The sequence below is a fragment of the Mya arenaria genome, chromosome 3 (genome assembly GCF_026914265.1).
Source record: "Mya arenaria isolate MELC-2E11 chromosome 3, ASM2691426v1".
NCBI lineage: Eukaryota > Metazoa > Mollusca > Bivalvia > Myida > Myidae > Mya > Mya arenaria.
The window spans coordinates 55223891-55246636 of NC_069124.1; the positions used below are offsets into that span (position 1 = coordinate 55223891).

The 22746-nt window shown below is 38.2% G+C and overlaps 1 protein-coding gene across 1 annotated transcript; it reads left to right on the forward strand.

Moving 5' to 3' along the window:
- The first annotated feature begins 57 nt into the window (after window positions 1-57).
- LOC128226134 (uncharacterized) lies at window positions 58-21807 on the forward strand. Its single transcript, XM_052936025.1, has 14 exons — window positions 58-297; window positions 1968-2097; window positions 5522-5579; window positions 5875-5997; window positions 6591-6709; window positions 12404-12568; window positions 13057-13142; window positions 13995-14126; window positions 15134-15277; window positions 17853-18042; window positions 18408-18512; window positions 19809-19993; window positions 20615-20870; window positions 21476-21807. Exons 1-14 carry the CDS (start codon window positions 58-60, stop codon window positions 21805-21807), a joined length of 2265 nt encoding a protein of 754 aa, XP_052791985.1.
- The last annotated feature ends 939 nt before the right edge of the window (window positions 21808-22746 follow it).

Sequence of the window (22746 nt, forward strand, 5' to 3'; positions counted from 1 at the left end):
AAAGTATGTAAAAAAAACAAAAACGAGTCACTTGTGCTTTAAAAAAAATCTACCATCATGCCACTGACAAAAGAGGGCTTGGAAAAGGCTAAGAAGAGGCGTAATGAGAGACTCTCTGGGTGGATAAGAGATGTGAGACAAGAGAACGAGTTTGGTATACCACGCCTGCAAAACCAATTTAGACACATTTTCCAAAAAATCGAATGGGTGCCGAAAACAAAGGACAAAATAAAGACCAAAGAGGACATTGGCAATGGTAAATCGATTGAAGAGCAAAGTGTTATGGTAGATATGAAGGTAACTCTCACTTTATGTAAATAACTAAAGCCTCCTTTAGTCCCTGATTTCAATGCAAATAACATACATGTACATTTATTCAAATGGGAACCATTTACGTACACAATTTTTTTTTATTATAAAATTCAAATGGGAACCATTTACGTACACAATTTTTTTTTATTATAAAATATAATATTAAAATAATGATTTCTCAGGTATATAAGATGCTTATTCAATGTCAACGATAAAACAAAAACAGTCACCATTCAGTGCCGTAGCTACACTGAGGCACACCGAGGCACCTGCCCCGGACCCCCATAAACCGTTCTGCCTCGGTGTATTTTTAAGTGTGGCTACGGCACTGCCATTTATAAACAGAATGTTGTATAGTTTTATATGTAAATGTATCTTTCTTGTTTTAATATTGACAGGTGACAGGTGACTTATTTTCAAGAATAATGCTTTTTCTTTTGTGTCTATACTTTGAAGGCCATATTGAAAGTTATGTTCTCATATGTCTAAATGTGTAACCTTCGGTAAATAAAGCGTAATAAAAGGCAGCAATTATTAATTAGATCCCTACCAAAACCACTAAATTATGATGGGGAGAGGAGTTGGAAGGCATTCAGTCTAAAGTTCTCTCGTACTGCTGAGTGTTCTGCATGGGTGGACAGATGTTTGTATGCTCTCTGCTGGTGCTTTTCAGCCAAAGCAGCAGATTATAACGTCGTAATATAAGTAAGCCAATTCCATATTCAAATTTATACCATAAGGTGGAGGGACGTTTTGGTATTACCGAGCTAGCAAAAACTGCACAGACATGCTTTCACGAGACTAAGTGTGTTTCTGGAACATTGAAAAGACAAAGTTATGACCCTTGGAAACCGGGCTTTTAAAGACGATACATATAAGGGTTGTCCAGAATTGGCCAATTCCCACATGTTTGAAGCATATTTAGCGTTTCATGGGTCTGGTCATAGAGGTTTACTATAGACTTTTTTATGTTCGCAGTAACACTCATTGATATGCAAAATTTTACTGGCAAGGGCAAATTTGTGTGGGCTGTAAAGCAAGATATTACTTTTGTACAACTAAAGAATTCCGAAAGCAGAACCCATGTACTTGCGTTGCCAAATCACATAGACTTAAGTCTCGATTAGAGAGTGCAAGGGTTATATGATGATTTTTAGCGGAGTTGCCTGGTGTGATGATTGCACAAAGGTTCTGATAAGCTTGAGGGGTCTGTGGTTAGCGTGCATCGCCGATGTTATGCTGTAGTGCCTGAAGTTGACCGATCTGCAATTGACCAACGGACTAAATTATCAAATTAACCAATGACTAAAAATCCCACAAACGTGGAAAAATGCATTTCGAACAACCACTTCCCTTTCATCAACAAATATCACAAAAGTTGTGCTTATGTAATACTTATGATACACCTTTGTGCAGAACCTTTTCTTGATGCACGGTGGTAAACATCTATATTTATTGCATTTTTGTTTTTATTTTTAAGTTTTTAAACCACGTTTAGACTACATTAATTCGTTAATTAAACATATGTTAATAAATTGTATAATTGTAAGAGATGACTTCTCACATTTATGACAGGCACATTTATATAGATAGTGACCGCGGTCCTTAAGATTGGAGCATTTTATTTGCCTGTCTTTCCATTCGATACTCTACAGAGCACGGGCCCTGGCACGGTCAGCAGGGAGCTGTTCACGTGCCCGCTGGAGGATTACCCTATCCACGACTCCAACAGCAGTAACCTCAGCTCGAGCATCGGACACAGCCGCGAGGAGATCAGAGTATCGGGTAATTTTGCGAGCTAAGGTGTCACATGGCAGATCCTGAAAGGTCCTAAATCTAATCCGTCTTCCTTTTAGGATAAAAGGGACTCTCACTCACTCACAGTATTTGTATACCACGTGATGAATTACGTCATATATGCTACGTCGGAAGGCAAAATTTTGCTTGAAATGAAGACTAAATCAAAGATAACATTTTTTAACAACACCATTTTAAATGAAACAAATGGCAGTCTATGCCGCTTAAAGAGCCCCGCATTTGTTTTATTTCCGAAATTTGATAAAGTCATTAGTTTCATCAAACACTTCGACAAACCTGTTTCCAAAATAATGTTTTGACAGTGCTCCGTCAGACGGCCGTATTGTCAAAAGGTTTGTCGAAGTGTTTAAAGAAACTAAACTCTCAATCAACCTCTGGCAAAAGACTGAAGCCAGGGCTCCGTAAGCGGCATAGACTACGCTATGTTTCATTTAAAATGGTGAAGAAATAGTAAAGTTATCTTTGTTTAAAGTCTCTTTTCAAATCAAAATATTGCCTTCCGACGTAGCAATTATGACGCAATTTATCACGTGGTATAGACACTGGATTCTGTGTTGACAACGATTTATATACACCCATATTCCACGTTTTAAATTATTTTCAATAGCGTTCTAAAGCTTTTTGGCTATTATTTTACTATAATGAAATATCAGCAGCTTAATATTTCAATTTTAAAGGAATTTTTGCGGCGTAAATTTCCCAAAAAAATCCATGTTGAAGACTTTTTAAAATTCTTCTATCAATGGGAAGAGCTGCAATGCATCATCAACTTACTGAATATATTTAAAGTGGCAGAGTTAGGCAAAGTGATATAAATAATATGTGCGTGTTCCTTGCCGCAGAAAATGTGTTAAAAATATAATTAAAATAATATGTAAGACTAGCCCCACAACCTTAGTCAATCCCACACACGTAGGGACAACTGCATTCCGTATCATTCGCAACCAATTAAACTGTTTTAGCGGTTGGGAGGCAGGGGGTTAATGGCGTTTATGGTGGTTATATGGCTCTCTTTAAACTATTTAAGGAATGAAAACAGATACTTACTGTTGTTATCCCCCGCCGAATCGAAGATTTCGGGAGGGGGATATTGTGTTGGCGTTGTCCGTCCGTCCGTCCTTCCGTCCGTCCGGTATCATATCTTGGTAGGCATTGATCAGAAAATGTTCAAACTTGGTCAGAATGTTCCCCTTGATCATATCTCGATCACTTTTAAAATTGGGTCACATGGGGTTAAAAACTAGGTCACTATGTCAAATCTTAGAAAAATCTTTGGAACATACTAGAGGCATTATACATGGTGAAATATTCATGAAACTTTATCAGAATGTTTTTCTTGATGAACTCTTGGTCGTAGATAAAACTGGGTCACATATGATAAAAAATTAGGTCACTAGGTCAAATCTTAGAAAAATCTTGTCCGGAACCATATCATGGAAATGATTGGTCAAGTTATGTTCAAATTGGTCATGATGTAAACCTTGATGAAATATGGATCACTTAAAAAAGTGGGTCACATGGGGTCAAAAACTTGGTCAGTAGGTAAAATCTTAGAAAGATCTTTGGAACATACTAGAGACATTATACATGGTCAAATATTCATAAACCGTAATCATAATGTTTTCCTTGATGAAATTTTGGACTTATTTAAAACTGGGTCACATATGATCAATTAGGTCACAAGGTCAAATCTTAGATTTTTTTGTCCGGAATGGAAATAATTGGTCGGATTATGTTCAAACTTGGTCATGATGTACTCCTTAATGAAATATGGACCGCTTGTAAAAGTGGGGCATATGGGGTCAAAAATTAGGTCACTAGGTCAAATTTTAGAAAAATCTTTGAAACACATTAGAGGCAATATGAATGGTCTTATATTCATGGAACTAGATCAGAATGTTTTCCTTGGTGAACTCTTGGACATGTTTTAAACTGGGTCACATGTGATAAGAAATTAGGTCACTAGGTCAAAACTTTCAAAAATATTGTCCGAAACTATTTAATGGTGGTGATTGGTCTGATTAAGTTCAAACATGGTCAGAATATTCTCTTAGGTTAAATTTCGACTGCATTTTAAAAGTGGGTCATATGGGTCAAAAACTAGGCCACTGGATCATATTTTACAGAAATCTTGGGAGCACTCTAGAGGCAATACATCTGCTCTAATTTCCATGAAACTTAATCAGAATGCCTCGATGAAATCTTGGAATAGTTTTAAACTTGTAGGTCATGTGGGGTCAAAAATGAGGTCACTGAGTCAAATATTAAAAAAAACTTTGTGGGCACTCGAGAGTCTATATTTTTTGCATATATTTGGCCCAATCTTCATGAAACTTAATTAGAATGTTTGCCTTGAGGAAATCTTAGATTAGTTTGGAACTGGTTAACATGGAATTATAAACTAGGTTTCTTGGTCAATTCTAAATATTACATTATATACAATATTTTTTATATTTAAACAGTTGCAATCAAACTCAAACTCATATATATATATCATCAACAATTGATTTCCATTCCTTGACTTAGCCCAATCAGGCGGGGGATATCAATTCAACGAATTTGCTTGTTATCATATATATCGAGCGAGGTTATATGAGCAACATGTCTTATTTATAATAACGAGCCCGTACATGACTTTCGGGTAATTTTCATATTAAATAATTTGATTTGATTGGTTAATAGATATTATTAGATAAGTATTGACCAATCAATCAACATTAAATGATTTGATTTGATTCGTTAATAGATATTATTAGATAAGAATTGACAAATCAATCAACTTTTCCGCTGACGCTGACCAAACTTAAGAATAACAATTTCAAACAGTTGGCTGCAGACGACGTCAAATACAGATAAGTGACGTAGTTTTAGCAACGGTTGTTGGGACGTTTCAGGATCGACCACTGTTAATAAATTGGTTGTTGGCCAAGTAACATGGCGCATTCTCGCCCTTTCGTCGCGAAAGCATGAAAGAGTGGAGGTTCACCACTTTTAAAAGGAATATGTACAATGTATGCTAAAATTACCTCTGCCTTGCTAAAAAACACCTAAACCTAACCCTAACTACGGTACGCGCTAGAACAGCTAAAGTGACACTCTTATTCAAAATCAATATATACACATGTATAACAAACATATATTTTGAGTGATACACATTTTACTACTTACTAAATAATGAATTTATGGAAAATATAGTATACATAAGGTAGGAATTTCATGTTGTCTGCACCTTTCTTTCAAATGAAACTCGGTATCCTTCATACATAAGAACCATTGTTTTCGACATGTATTCATTCGTTTTTTCGTATACCAAAACAATTGGATTAATAGTGGTACATTTTATTCGGGAGTAAGAGTGCATCTTTAAACAATTATCTATTTGTCATTGCAGAAAGGAAGACTCCGTTTAATAAAACACCTCTTCTAATTGCGGACGATAACTTGACCGAGTAAGTAGTGCTTACTTATTTTCGTTTATATTTTTAAATTAAGTTCATATTTTGGGTACATGCAAATTAACTCTCGGCATTTAAGCTGAAACGATTTCCATATGAATACACTAAAACATCGTTTCGATTTATTCCAAATCTTAAATATCAATCAACTACAAATCTTAGGTTGGCTAGTATTACCAAATGACGTCCTCGATACGGGAGATCTGATTTTTATAATTCCAAACTTTGGTTAAGATTCTCTTGTTAGCACGATAATATATTAAAACGCAAATTTACTTTTTGCATCCAGGAACTTCAAATCGCGCCAAAACAGCACGATGCCGGGTCATCTTAAGGGCGCCCAGGGTCGATGGCCGTCCATCCTGCAAGAAATGCCATCCTTTCAAAAGCGCTGCGAGTCTATACGCTTTAAGTAGGAAAACTTTGTTGATGAAGGTTCAATATGTTTAAATCATTGAAAACAGTAAACATGTTACGTATCAGTATATATAGTAGTGTCAATGCAGTCATACGAGTGCAAACTTAAAATGATAGGGCAATTCTGGCGATAATTGATGATATTTGCGTACATTACGCCGTACTTCACTAGAAATGTTCATTCGGATACATATGGTTGTTGAACACAGTTTTGTGTAAACTTGTTCATACCTATATCGGGGGCGGCTACCTCGGTGTGAAACATTGAACTGAAGCTATAGCGGGGTCGGCTACCTCAGGGCGATACATTGACCTGAAGCTATAGCGGGGCGACTGCCTCGGGGCGATACATTGACCTGAAGCTGAAAAAAATATAGGTATAAATATTATCCGTATTGATACTGAAAGAGCGATATAATACTGATGTTATGTTGATGGCGTTTAGCCAAGCTATCGCCGCGAGACTGAGACGGGAGTGGTTTCGACGGAGCGGAAGAGGAGAAGAGTAAAACAGCACGTAGGAAGGTTGTCTTGTAATATTGTGTTAGATTGAATTATAGTTCATTGTTGTACATGTATAACCTTCAGACGGGTTGTTGCGCTGGCGCTGAAACGAGAAAAGCGAGAGAAGCGGAAGCGGAGTCAGGGGACGGCGCAGGTGGCCAACATCACGGAGGAGTGGGAGGAGGAGGAGCAGACGGAGGAAGGTGGGTGTGTTACGCTATGTCACCTTAAAATGGACAACCTTATCCTTATAAACTTATCAATAAACAAACAGAAATCAAAATTAATAAATATATTTCTGTACGAAATTTATTTGACTTTAAAATGCTATTTAAATTGGTATTATCAATTGAATGATTCAGAAAATTCTAGAAATTTGAAAGATGAATAAAGATAGTCTATAAATAACAAAAACAACCATACATTATTCATCTTATTTAGACATCTCCAGCAGTTGTAGTGTCCGTGACTCATTATTGACACACCCATTTAGTTGTAGTGTCCGTGACGCATTATTTACACACCCATTTAGTTGTGGTGTCCGTGACGCATTTAGACATCTCCAGCAGTTGTAGTGTCCGTGACTCATTATTTACACACCCATGTAGTTGTAGTGTCCGTGACGCATTATTTACACACCCATGTAGTTGTAGTGTCCGTGACGCCTTATTTACACACCCACGTAGTTGTTGTGTCCGTGACGCATTATTGACACACCCATTTAGTTGTGGTGTCCGTGACGCCTTATTTACAAACCCATTTAGTTGTAGTGTCCGTGACGCCTCATTTACACACCCATGTAGTTGTGGTGTCCGTGACACATTATTGACACACCCATTTAGTTGTGGTGTCCGTGACTCATTATTGACACACCCATGTAGTTGTAGTGTCCGTGACTCATTATTTACACACCCATGTAGTTGTAGAGTCCGTGACGCCTTATTTACACACCCATGTAGTTGTGGTGTCCGTGACGCATTATTGACACACCCATTTAGTTGTGGTGTCCGTGACGCATTATTGACACACCCATGTAGTTGTAGTGTCTGTGACGCATTATTTACACACCCGTGTAGTTGTAGTGTACGTGGTGCATTATTGACACACCCATTTAGTTGTGGTGTCCGTGACTCATTATTGACACACTCATGTAGTTGTAGTGTCCGTGACTAATTATTTACCCACACATATAGTTGTAGTGTCCGTGACGCATTATTCACACACCCATGTAGTTGTGGTGTCCGTGACGCATTATTGACACACCCATTTAGTTGTGGTGTCCGTGACGCATTATTAACACATCCATGTAGTTGTAGTGTTCGTGACGCCTTTTTCACACACCCATTTAGTTGTAGTGTCTGTGACGCATTATTTACACACACATGTAGTTGTAGTGTCTGTGACGCATTATTTACACACACATGTAGTTGTAGTGTCTGTGACACATAATTTACACACCCATGTAGTTGTGGTGTCCGTGACGCATTATTTACACACCCATGTAGTTGTAGTGTCTGTGACGCATTTTTTACACACCCATGTAGTTGTTGTGTCCGTGACTCATTATTTACACACACACATGTAGTTGTAGTGTCCGTGATGCCTTATTTACAGACCCATGTGGTTGTAGTGTCCGTGACTCATTATTTACACACACATGTAGTTGTTGTGTCCGTGACTCATTATTTACACACCCATGTATGTTTGTGTCCGTGACTTATTTTTTACACACCTATGCAGTTGTAGCGTCCGTGGCTCATTAATCACACACCCATGTAGTTGTAACGTCTGTGACGCCTTATTCACACACCCATTTAGTTGTAGTGTCCGTGGCGCCTTATTTGCACACCCATTTAGTTGTAGTGTCCGTGACGCCTTATTTACACACCCATGTAGTTATAGTGTCCGTGACGCCTTATTGACACACCCATGTAGTTGTAGTGTCCGTGACGCATTATTTACACATCCATGTAGTTGTAGTGTCCGTGACGCATTATTTACACACCCATGTAGTTGTAGTGTCCGTGACGCATTATTGACACACCCGTATAGTTGCAGTGTCCGTGACGCCTTATTTACACACCCATGTAGTTGTAGTGTCTGTGACGCATTATTTACACACCCATGTAGTTGTAGTGTCTGTGACGCATTATTTACACACCCATGTAATGTAGTGTCTGTGACGCATTATTTACACATCCATATAGTTGTGGTGTCCGTGATTCATTATTTAAACACCCATGTTGTTGAAGGGTCCGTGACGCCTTATTTACACATCCATGTAGTTGTGGTGTCTGTGACTCATTATTTACACATCCATGTAGTTGTAGTGTCCGTGACGCGTCATTTACTCACCCATGTAGTTGTAGTGTCCGTGACGCATTATTTACACACCCATGTAGTTTTGGTGTCCGTGACACATTATTTACACACCCATATAGTTGTAGTGTCCGTGACGCCTTATTTACACATCCGTGTAGTTGTAGTGTCCGTGACGCATTATTTACACACAAATGTAGTTGTGGTGTGCGTGACTCATTATTTACGCACCCATGTAGTTGTAGTGTCTGTGACGCATTATTGACACACCCATTTAGTTGTAGTGTCTGTGACGCATTATTTACACACACACATGTAGTTGTAGTGTCCGTGACGCATTATTTACACATCCATGTAGTTGTAGTGTCCGTGACACATTGTTTACACACCCATGTAGTTGTAGTGTCTGTGACGCATTATTGACACACCCATTTAGTTGTAGTGTCTGTGACGCATTATTTACACACACACATGTAGTTGTAGTGTCCGTGACGCATTATTTACACATCCATGTAGTTGTAGTGTCCGTGACACATTATTTACACACCCATGTAGTTGTAGTGTCCGTGACACATTATTTACACACCCGTATAGTTGTGGTGTCCGTGACTCATTATTTACACACCCATGTAGTTGTAGTGCCCGTGACGCCTTATTTACACACCCATGTAGTTGTGGTGTCCGTGACGCCTTATTTACACACCCATGTAGTTGTCGTGTCCGTGACGCCTTTTTTACCCACACATATAGTTGTGGTGTTCGCGACTCATTATTTACACACCCATGTAGTTGTAGTGTCCGTGACGCCTTATTTACACACCCACGTAGTTGTTGTGTCTGTGACGCATTATTTACACATCCATGTAGTTGTAGTGTCCGTGACACATTACTTACACACCCATGTAGTTGTAGTGTCCGTGACACATTATTTACACACCCGTATAGTTGTGGTGTCCGTGACTCATTATCTACACACCCATGTAGTTGTAGTGTCCGTGACGCATTATTTACACATCCATGTAGTTGTAGTGTCCGTGACACATTATTTACACACCCATGTAGTTGTAGTGTCCGTGACAGATTATTTACACACCCATATAGTTGTGGTGTCCGTGACTCATTATTTACACACCCATGTAGTTGTAGTGCCCGTGACGCCTTATTTACACACCCATGTAGTTGTGGTGTCCGTGACGCCTTATTTACACACCCATGTAGTTGTCGTGTCCGTGACGCCTTTTTTACCCACACATATAGTTGTGGTGTTCGTGACTCATTATTTACACACCCATGTAGTTGTAGTGTCCGTGACGCCTTATTTAGACACCCATGTAGTTGTAGTGTCCGTGACGCCTTTTTTACCCACACATATAGTTGTGGTGTTCGTGACTCATTATTCACACACTCATGTAGTTGTAGTGTCCGTGACGCCTTATTTACACACGCATGTAGTTGTAGTGTCTGTGACGCATTATTTACACACCCATGTAGATGTGGTGTCCGTGACGTCTTATTTACACACACATATAGTTGTGGTGTACGTGACACATTATTTACACACCCATGTAGTTGTAGTGTCTGTAACGCATTATTTACATATGCATGTAGTTGAAGTGTCCGTGACGCCTTATTTACATACCCATGGAGTTGTAGTGTCTGTGACGCATTATTTACACATACATGTAGTTGTAGTGTCCGTGACGCATTATTTACCCACCCATGTAGTTGTACTGTCCGTGACGCATTATTTACACACCCATGTAGTTGTGGTGTCCGTGACGCATTATTTACACATCCATGTAGTTGTAGTGTCTGTGACGCATTATTTACACACACATGTAGTTGTAGTGTCTGTGACGCATTATTTACACACACATGTAGTTGTAGTGTCTGTGACACATTATTTACACACCCATGTAGTTGTAGTGTCTGTGACGCATTATTGACACACCCATTTAGTTGTAGTGTCTGTGACGCATTATTTACACACACATGTAGGTGTAGTGTCCGTGACGCATTATTTACACATCCATGTAGTTGGAGTGTCCGTGACACATTATTTACACACCCATGTAGTTGTAGTGTCCGTGACACATTATTTACACACCCGTATAGTTGTGGTGTCCGTGACTCATTATTTACACACCCATGTAGTTGTAGTGTCCGTGACGCATTATTTACACACCCATGTAGTTGTGGTGTCCGTGACGCCTTATTTACACACCCATGTAGTTGTAGTGTCCGTGACGCCTTTTTTACCCACACATATAGTTGTGGTGTTCGTGACGCATTATTTACACACCCATGTAGTTGGAGTATCCGTGACGCCTTATTTACACACCCATGTAGTTGTAGTGTCCGTGACGCCTTTTTTACCCACACATATAGTTGTGGTGTTCGTGACTCATTATTCACACACCCATGTAGTTGTAGTGTCCGTGACGCCTTATTTACACATGCATGTAGTTGTAGTGTCTGTGACGCATTATTTACACACCCATGTAGTTGTGGTGTCCGTGACGTCTTATTTACACACACATATAGTTGTGGTGTACGTGACACATTATTTACACACCCATGTAGTTGTAGTGTCTGTTACGCATTATTTACACATGCATGTAGTTGAAGTGTCCGTGACGCCTTATTTACATACCCATGGGGTTGTAGTGTCTGTGACGCATTATTTACACACACATGTAGTTGTAGTGTCCGTGACGCATTATTTACACACCCATGTAGTTGTAGTGTCCGTGACGCATTATTTACACACCCATGTAGTTGTGGTGTCCGTGACGCATTATTTACACACCCATGTAGTTGTAGGGTCTGTGACGCATTATTTGCACACACATGTAGTTGTAGTGTCCGTGACGCCTTATTTACACACCCATGTAGTTGTGGTGTCCGTGACGCATTATTTACACAACCATTTAGCTGTAGTGTCCGTGACTCATTATTGACACATGTATTCATATTTAACACTATCATCCTATTCATAAGGAACATTTCGTTCTTGGTTTGAAGATCCTTTTGGAATATACAACTTGCTGTAATATTGAAAGGTGCTTTTCCGGAAAGTCACAACACTGTTGTAAACCCTTGATTAGGTTTCCGTTACACAACAAATAGTGTCTTTAGGGTCTGGATGCAGTAGATAACAAAAATCACAATGCATACATCATTCAAAATTATATATTGTTATGGATAAAACAATGTCCTAAATGCAATACACTGGGGTTGATTTTCCAGAGTTAATTGTTTTACATTGATGAAATGGTTCACAATTAACAATTATAACAGAATGTTTATCACTTTAATTTAAAATGGGTGGAGAAATACTACGAACATTACCAATGACCATAGTTAAATAATCTTAAGTGCCAGACAAAAATCCCATATGAAAAAGAGAATACGGTACATAACGTCGAATGATTTTTTTTCCCAGGGCAACATAGCTGCTCAATATACTATGATTGTTTTTGCAATCCGAATCTGTAATTTTCCGTCGCAATTTTCAGCTTCTTTTTGTAACCAGCAAACTTTTGATTTCATACTTTTATTTTATTGTTTTAATGCAGTGGCACCTCTACAAAGCGATGCTCCGGTGAACCAACCGGCCCCGGACGGCCCGGATGCACGGGAACAGAGACGGCTGTCTATCGACAGCCAGAGTCAAAAGCTGTCCATCTATAAGAAACAACCCGCGAACAAAGGCGGGGGGCTCTTTAAAATTCAAACGAAAGGTGTTACGCTTTTCTATTTTGAAACACGATCTAGCAATAAAAAGTAGTGAAGTGATGGTCTAAATCAGCTGTGATAAAGCAATTTGCAGTGTCTCTGAACAACATTTACAGTCGAACCCCGCTGGTTCGAACTCGTTTGGCTCGATTTCCTCGTTTGCTCGATCTTGATGTAAGGGGCCGCTTTTTTAATACTGAAGATAAGCATTCCCGCTTGGCTCGAACTGCCCGAGGCTCGAGATATTTACGCCGGTCACTGGGATTTCGAGCCAACGGGGTTCGAATGTAAATGTTTTTCATACTCCTGTTTTTCTACCAAATTATAATACTTTCTTCCTACCAAACTTTGGTCGGGCACTTCTTTCATTGATGCATTGTCAGTTGCTCAGCCGTGTTTTAAACTACATGTACATTGCTAAGGCATTTTGTTGGTTACGTTTTCTGTTACACTGTTAAACCTTTTGCAATATCTACGATGCTTATATTTTCAGCCGGGCCTCTGGAAGTAAAGTTTGAGAGGCAGCGAAAGAAAACAAATAAAGTCACATCCAAGGTCGACCTATCCGACGTTAAAATGGTATTTTATATTGACTTTTAAAGCTGCACTCTCACAGATTTACCGTTTTCCCAACGTTTTTATTTTTTATCTAGGAATGAGCAAATTTGTGCGTAAATATCTGCAAAACAGTGATATAAGACTGCTGACAAAAGATCATATCGCAGATCTTCATAGTCCCGTTCCAAAATTGATGTTTTATCGCTTAAACCAACGGTTTAAGAACAATGCATAAAACATCAATTTTGGAACGGAGATATGAAAGTCTGCGACATGATCTTTTGTCAACAGTCTTTTTACACTGGTTTGCAGATATTTATGCAAAAATTTGCTCGTTCCAAGACAAAAAATTAAAAAGTTGTCAAAACGTTCAATCTGTGAGAGTGCAGCTTTAACAGCAAATTACGAATTTTTAGCTTTGTGTAATATACCTATATGTATTCCAACTCCATGACTATGTCTTTGAAACTGTTTGATTAGAATATATTCTACGGATACATTTATAAAAAATGTTAAATTATGTATAATGTTACAGACATGTACACTAAATGTTTTGTTCCAAAATATATGTGAATACCCGCGCTGTATCAAGTTTTAGAAACAAACGAATATTTTTTAAATTTTTGTTTAAACTAATCGAAACCACGACCTAATTAGTGAGAGGCGGACACCGATATAACCGGACCTTACTCCTCGTAGTGGGGCTCGAACCACGACCTTATGGGTGAGAGACAGACATCTATGCCACTGGACCACATCCCTTGATTGATAACATATTACCTAATACTTGCCTCAAATTGTACGTTTTTTCCCTTTTTTGCAAGAGTCTTAAAGAACGTTAAAAGTATTTACGTAACTTATATACCCGTTTAGACGTCCGAGGAGCGGAGACAGGCGGTTTTAGAAAACTTCCGGCGGTTGGTTCGAATCTTGATCCACATCCGCGTTCTCCTAAACGTGTCAAGGCTCCGTATACAGGAGGAGGAAAAATCCAAGGAGTTTAAGGTTTCATTAGGAATCTCTTTTTAATGCATTTGAACACTAGCGAATATCCTAAAAAATGATCAGTTTTCCAAGAAATAAAAGATTAAAAGTCTTGTTTTAGTCATAAAGTTGTATAAACATCTAAAGTAGAAATAAAAACTTTCGAAAATTCTGTGATGATTAAAAACCAGAAACTAAGTACAGTGTGTGTATACCACGTGGTAAATTACGTCATAAATGCTATGTTGGAAGGCAAAATTTTGCTTAAATGAAAACTTAAATCAAAGATAACTTTTCTTTTACAATATTATTTTAAATAAAACAAAAGGCAGTCTATGCCGTTTAAAGAGCCCCGTATTTGTTATATTACCGAAATTTCATGAGGTCATTAGTTTCATCAAACACTTCGACAAACCTGTTTCCAAAATAATGTTTTGACAGTGCTCCGTCAGACGGCCGTATTGTGAAAAGGTTTGACGAAGTGATTTAAGAAACTAGACTCTCAATCAAACTCTGGTAAAAGACCGAAGGCTTAGCTCCTTAAGCGGCGTAGACTGCGCTATGTTTCATTTAAAAGGGTAAAGAAATAGTGAATTTATCTTTGTTTGAAGTCTTTTTTCAAAACAAAATATGTCCTTCCGACGTAGCATTCATGACGCAATTTATCACGTGGTATGACACTGAAGCAAGGGACTCAAATATTCGGCAAGCCGTCTAGATCCAAAAACGTAGCCTATTTATCCTCGAACTTAGCCAATTCTTGTAACGTTCTTTTCGAAGTGTTCGATTAAAAGATTAAAGCAAAACGGTTAAATGTTCGCAATTTTTTAGCGAAACCCAACAAGTATATGTTTCTCGAAGGTTGATAGGGAAGAGTTTTAAATAGTAAATTTATCAATTTGGTATTTTATTTTCTGTTTTGAAATATCAGCTAGGGTTTGCTATCGAAACGTCAGCGCACTCGCAATTTATGGCACGTTCGTAAAGGTATATTTATGCACGAACAATATCCTCACCATATTTTTCAGCGGTTTGAGGACGGTGTCGAGCTATCGTTTGATCCTAGCGACTTCAAGTCGGCCCTGAGTTACGGGGGGCTGAGCAGCAGGGCGCGGCACGCCCTCAGGAAGGACGGCCCCGACAGAACTGACGCGGACGCCAGGGTACTCATGGTAGGTTGTCTTTGTAATTTTTTGTATTCAAATGTTTGTTATGAAATGTTAGGAGTACTTGAAAGGATAAGTGGTTAGAACAAGCTAAATGTTAAGTAAATAGTTATTTCCCAGACGTTTTTTTAGAATCATTTACCGAACTTAAATAACGAATGGCTATTGATTTTTCCGAAATTATCATGCTGGCGAGAATTCGGGGTCATTTGTAAAAGATATTTATCCTCGTCAATAAATAGTTGAAAAATTTACCATATGCTGACGGTCGAGCATCATCAAATTTCTGCAATAAACTTTCTCGGAAAATAAAGCGAGATACGTCTGGACTACTTTATGCTCGAAGTCAGTAAAAATAGGCGGTGAACATAGACATTTGAAATATATTTGCTCTTAAGGGGTCATTTTATTTAATTCTTGCCAATAAATGGATGTTTTAAGAATATTTTCAGTTTCAACAGTCGAACGTATTTGCTCGATGGTGACGGATCAGCGGTGGTTAATTCCTTAAAAACGTTTCCGGTCGTAAAACGGCATCATTGTGGATCCGTTCCCGACCTCAAAACGGCGTCATTTTTATCCGTTCCCGACCTTTAAAACAACGGCGTCATTTTAGATCCGCTCCCGACCGTAAAACGGCATCATTGTAGATCCGCTCCCGACACTAAAATCTGCATCGTTGTAAATCAACTCCCGACCGTATTACGGCATCATTGTAGATCCGTCCCCGATCGTAAAAACGGCATCATTGTAGACCCGTTCCCGACGGTAAAACAGCATCATTGAAGATCTGTTCCCGACCGTAGAAACGGCAGCATTGTAGACCCGTTCCCGACCGTAAAACAGCATCATTGTAGATCAGTTCCCGACCGTAAAAACTGCATCATTTAGATCCGTTCCCGACCGTTAAACGGCATCATTGTAGATCCGCTCCCGACCGTCAAAACGTCATCATTGTAGACCCATTTCCGACCGTAAAATCTGCATCATTGTAAATCAATTCCCGACCGTATTACGGCATCATTGTAGATCCGTCCCCGATCATAAAAACGGCATCATTGTAGACCCGTTTCCGACCGTAAAACAGCATCATTGTAGATCTGTTCCCGACCGTAAAACGGCATCATTATCGACCCGTTCCCGACCGTAAAACAGCATCATTTCGATCCCTTCCCGACCGAAAAACTGCATCATTTCGATTTGTTCCCGACCGTAAAACGGCATCATGGTAAAACCGTTCCCGACCGTAAAACGGCATCATTGTAGATCAGTTCCCGACCGTAAAACTGCATCATTTCGATCCGTTCCCGACCGTAAAACTGCATCATGGTAAAACCGTTCCCGACCGTAAAACGGCATCATTGTAGATCAGTTCCCGACCGTAAAACTACATAATTGTAGATCAGTTCCCGACCGTTAAACGGCATCCTGCATAATTTTATATCTGCTCCCGACCGTAAATACTGCATACTTGTAGATCAGTTCCCGACCGTAAAACGGCATCATTGTAGATCCGTTCTCGACCGTAAAACGGCATCATTGTAGATCCGTTCCCGACCGTAAAACGGCATCATTGTAGATATGTTCTCGACCGTAAAACGGCATCATTGTAAATCCGTTCCCGACCGTAAAACAGCATCATTGTAGATCCGTTTCCGACCGTAAAACAGCATCATTGTAGATCCGTTCCCGACCGTAAAACAGCATTCTCGTATTGCAATAAATTGTGTTTTATTCTGAATTATGTTGATGTTTTGTTTCACATAAAATAAAAATGTGAAATTTCAGAATTTTGTTGATGCTTTTTTGATTTTACAGTATTTAAATTAAGTATGTACCTTTCCGAATTGTGTTGATGTTATTTTATATAATAAAATAAAGGAGTCAACCTTGTGAATTGTGTAGATGCTTTTTTGATTTTCAAGTGTCTAAATTATAGAGTTTCCCTTCAGAATTATTGTTTGTGTTATTTTTTACCGTTTTGAAATGAAATGGTACACGTACTTTGCATTGCAACCTCATCGAGTTCAAGTTGTATACTTTTGGTAAGTATACTTAATATTAACTGTTCGTTTTACACCAACTATGAACTCGTTTGCAAATTTGCAAATACTTCTGTAGGTACTGTGTGTGAGGTGTTTTTTTTGTTATTTTTTTTGTTCTATTAAATCAAAACAATATAAATTGTTGGTGTGTTTTTTTTCTTTATAAAAAGCAATAAAAGAGTATCGCTTTTTTTCAATGACGTTTTTTTTTTTTGTTTTTTTTTTCTTGTTAAGTTTTAATAAATCGACCGAAAATGTGTTTATTTATACTTCATTATATTTCATTTAAATGTCACGTAATCCAAAGTTCATTTTAAGCGAGCGGTGGTAAGTTGCGATTTCTTTTATCCCATTATCAGTGATTTTATAATATATCAGCTGATTAATTAACTTTGCAAGATTGCATGTAAGTTGTTCCTTAAATGACACTCTCACAGATTTCTCGTAAGAGTAATGTTTTTCTTCAAAATGTGTTAAGATAAGTTTATTTTTTTAACCGCTGCGTACCATAACATTCATTTCTTTCCCGACCACAGGACGTGATGATGCGACTCCCGATGTTCGCCAAGTACCCGAAGTCTGTCCGTCATGACCTGACGCGGACCATGTGGTACGACGACTTTCAAGACGGACGCGTCATCCTCCGTCAGGGGGACCCCGGATCCCGGATGTACTTCATTGTTTCCGGGGAATTGGATCTCATGCGCAGGGACGTTCTAGACACAGGTATGCTAGTAACTGTGAATACAGAACCAATTCACTACCCACGGGCTCAGGAAGGGTGGGTGATTGATACGGCTTTGTAACCGTTGTCGAGACGGTCAACAGGCTTATTGAGTCGATGGCGAACTTGTTAATCAGTATTTATCGAAAAAGTGCGTATGGGAGATTCCATAAAAAATAACGATTTAGAAAGGCCAACTATAAGATTATTTCATAGATTTAATGAATACAGAATAAAGTGGCAAATGTTTCCATTTTACTCATAATTTAATAAATTCTGGAAAAAATCAACGGAAGCGCAAAATAAACCAAAAGTTCATGATCATACTTTGAAGTTTGGTTTTATTACCGAATGTGTTCGTTTTCAGGAGAGGAAATGAAATACCACATCAAAACACTTCGTGCGGGTGCGACGTTTGGGGAGTTGGCCCTGATTCGCAACATGAGGAGAGAATACACGGCGGTATGCAAAGGTAATCAAATTTAAATGCTTGATAACACCAACATTTTTCTTTCGTTTTTAGTCAAGATTTCAAGATCTATTGATAACTCATTTCTCATATAAGTATAAGAGTCGTAAAACATATGAACAAATATTCAATGTGGAATAAATTACGAATTAATTGTTAAACAGTTCATTTACACTGGCAATAAGAACAACACATCAAGATCATATTTGGTTCTTGGATTTTAATATAAATGGCTACATTTACTCAAGATGTTACGTCAGATACTGGTACCTGTTGAAGTACACGACCAGTAAACGCCAGCTCCACCAATTTACGGTGGCGCAAAGAAAAAGAGCTGTCGACACTTCCGTGGTGGAGCCGTGCCCTATGTATACATGATTTATATTTTATTTGATAATTTCATTTAACGAACATATTTCGAAAATCGGAGAATGTGGCATCGTGTAAGAACAATTCTACTGTAGGCTGGTTACTATTTCGTTTTAATATTGTGCAAACTGTTATACTCACGTTTGTTCATGTAAACATAGGGCACAGCTCCACCACGGAAGTGTCGACAGCTCTTTTTCTTTGCACCACCGTAAAGTGGTGGAGCTGGCGTTTACAGGCCATGAAGTATGTATTACATGAAACTACTAAATGCACATCACTGTGTAGAATAATACATCGCAATGCGAATATGTGCTGCGAATAAACGATATTTGTATTAACAAATTTCACCTTAATCAATGATGTTCTATTTCTGCAATATGTGGTAAAACTACACATAACGGCCACATGCATGATCAAAATATCTACAAGCTTAATGTAGGAGCAAACGAACGCGTCATAACGACAGTACAGCAGTAGGTGCCAATAATTGACATAATGTCTCAAGCGAAATTCCAATAGGGTACTATAAAACACAAAAATACTTAAACATTAAAATCGAACACTGATTTCTAGATTTGCATGACCCCTAACACCATCTTATCGAATAAAAATCAAATCCAATTTTGTGCTAACCATTAAGTATGGTAGGAAAAAATAACTATCTTATACGAAAACTTAAACATATATAACCACTATGTTTTTAATAAAATTACCCAAATCCGGCAAAGGAATACAACCATTGACTATGCTGAAAATGTAAACAAAAACATAGGTCATGCAGTTTAAGCATGTTTAGCATTTGTTTTTTTGGAAACCATCTAGCTTTAAAACCTATAATGAATGTAGCCTAATGTCTGATTTGGTATAATCATGCCTTGGTTCAGTATCAAATGCTAAGCGTCCATATATTTTCGGATACATTTTCAGGAAAATCCGAGTTCCTGAGTCTGAGCGAAGCCGAGTTTAACCAGGCCCTGCGGTCCCACTGGGAGCGTGACTGTAACTTGCGCTTCGACTTCATGCGGGGCTGCGAGCACTTTAAGGCGTGGACGGACCGGCAGCTCCAGATATGTGCAGATTCCTCGGATCTCAAAGATTACAAGAACAATACGGTACAGCAAAAGAATCTTAGTACTTTTGCAAATAGTGTGTCGAACTTCAACGGTTCATTTTGAATACTTGAAACTTAGCATAACTTTCAGAGATATGGAACATGTCAGGAACCCTTTTTGTTTTAGAAATGAAGCCATTTTGGATTTAGGCTATCTCGTATTCTTGTTAAAGCAAAATTTAATCGTGTTTATTTTATTAATAGGTTAAGCACCATGTCGTATATAACCTCTTTAAAGCTGCACTCTCACAGATATCCGTTATTACAACTTTTTTTTCTTTTTTTGTCGTGGAAAGAGCGAATATTTGCGTGAATATCTTCAAACCAATGATATAAGATTGCTGACAAATAATCAGATCGTAGATTTTCATATTTATGTTCGAAAATTAATGTTTTATGGCTTAAATCATTACCAACGGTTTAAGAAAAATGTATAAATTAAACATCATTTTTTGAACTTAAATAGAAACATCTGCGACCTAAATTTTTGTCAGCAGTCTTATATAACTGGTGTCCATGGATTTTCGCAAAAATTGGCTCATTCCAAGACAAAAAAAGTTGTCAAAATATTAAATCTGTGAGAGTGCAGCTTTAACTTGTTTGAATCTGTTACCTTAAACAGGTGATACTGGGAGATATAGACGGTCCCACTGACAGTGTGTACTTTGTTGTGAAGGGGCAATGCGAGATAGTCCGGCGGATCAAGGTGGTTCGCCACCAGTCTCCTTACATCCGCCCCAACATCCTGCTTCCCAGCACAGCCTCCGGCCGTGAGGGGTTCCTCAATAAGGCGTACGCCAGGAGCCGCCGTTTTGAAAGGGACGAGGTCCGGTTTCTCACTGTGACTACGCTTATGGCCGGAAACTACTTTGGTGTAGGTATGTAGAGTTGGCAGTTAATTATCAGCCTAACTGCAAATAATGTTTTTGGTGTTTGTAACTTTTACGATGATCTTACTTGCCGATGTCTAATTCTATGTAATATTTCAAGTCACATGTAAATATTGCAAATATTGTAAATAATCGGTCCTTAACTGAGGAATTCATTCAAAAACTTCATACGTTCGATATCATACATTACGGTCTTTACACGTATGATTTTAATTCTTTGTCATGGATACATAAAAATTTATGTAATTCTGACAACTTGTACTAAATAAAATAAGTTTAAGTGCAATTATAGACGTTAACATCATCACGTGAGTAATTATCGTATATGATGTTTTAAGATCCATATAAGTAGCTAAATAATTGACAACATACAATCATTTGTCCGGTCCCAACGATCACAGAACAATATATATTAATTAATATGTAATTGAAACATACTAGGACATGTCGTGGTGACTACAACACAATAACCAAATAAGCCAGTATAACAGTCAACTGATTTTTTTCTTTAACCGGTCGGAGCTGCTAGAACCATTTACCAACGAAAAATTTGAATGTATACGTATTTGCACACTTATTTGCACACTTTTCAGGTGAGAATCTGCGTGACACCTTTGTTTTGGCACGTGGAAAGACTCAATGCGCCCTCATCAACGTGGCTCAGTTTAGTATCATGGGGAAGTCAGAACAGCTGAGGCGCTTGAAAAGTAAGCGAGAAAACTCCATCCCGAGCAACAAGACGCTTTATGAAAAGTTCCAGGGCAACAGGAAATGGTATGAGTACAGAAACAAATTGTTGCAAGAGGTTGTGGCCAGGAAGCGAAGAACAAATACCGCCTCTTTCGACGATGTCCCCAGAAGCGAAATGACGAGACCCAGCATACCGAAGGATCTCATTTATTACAAACATAATTCGGCAATTTAGGAGCTTTCAAGTATGAAATTCGTAGCAATAACGCGTTCAACTCTGAATAAACATAGATCTTTTTCTACTGTTGCTTCCCTTCTCTCTTTTACCTCATGCCGCCTTTTCCTCATTCTGCCTTTTCCTCTTTCTGTGTTTCCTCTTTCTGTGTTTCCTCTTTATGTCTTTCCCTCTTTCTGTCATTTCTTCTTTCTATAGTTCCCCTTTCTGTCTTTTCCTCTTTCTATATTGTCCACTGTTTGTTTTTCCGTTTTTCCGTCTTTTTTTCTTTCTATATTTTCCTCTTTCTGTCTTTTCCCCTTTCTATTTATTTCCCCTTTCAGTCATTTTCTCTTTCTTTCTCTTACTTTTTCTGTCCTATTCTCTTTCTATATGTTTCTTTTTCTCTATTGTCCTCTTTCAGTCTTTTCCTCTTTCCTTCTTTTCCTCTTTCTGTCTTAAACTCTTTTTCTCTTTCCTTCTTTTCCTCTGTATGTCTTTTTCTATGTCTTTTACACTTTCTCTTTCTGTCTTTCCCCTTTCTTCCTTTACTCTTTCTATATTTTTCTCTTTTTCTCTTTTTGTCTACTCCTCTTTTTCTCTTTTCCTCTGTATGCCTTTTTCTATGTCTTTTACTCTTTCTGTCTTTCACTCTTTCTGTCTTTTTCTTTTTCTGCCTTTTCTCTTTCTATATTTTCCTCTTTCTGTCTTTTCCTCTTTCTGTCTTTCCCCTTTCTGTCTTTACATCTTTTTGTCTTCATTTCTTAACACCCGTTTACCTTTTGTTAGTCGCAAACTAGTTATCCTATAGCCCATTAATCAAAATGTTATAATTCTTATATTTAGTGATCTCAAATAATATCATTTTTGAAAAGAAATATGTAATTCAAAGGACAAAACATGAATTGTAGATATAGTTTTTATGTAAGGCTGTAAACAATTTAGCCAAACTTATTGTTT

Bases quoted from the DNA above. Each gene is read 5' to 3' on its own strand.
- LOC128226134 (XM_052936025.1), top strand. From the start codon at position 58: ATGCCACTGACAAAAGAGGGCTTGGAAAAGGCTAAGAAGAGGCGTAAT. The intron at 2,098-5,521 runs GTAATTTTGCGA...TTGTCATTGCAG, and splicing joins CGAGGAGATCAGAGTATCGG to AAAGGAAGACTCCGTTTAAT. The intron at 18,513-19,808 runs GTAATCAAATTT...ATACATTTTCAG, and splicing joins ATACACGGCGGTATGCAAAG to GAAAATCCGAGTTCCTGAGT.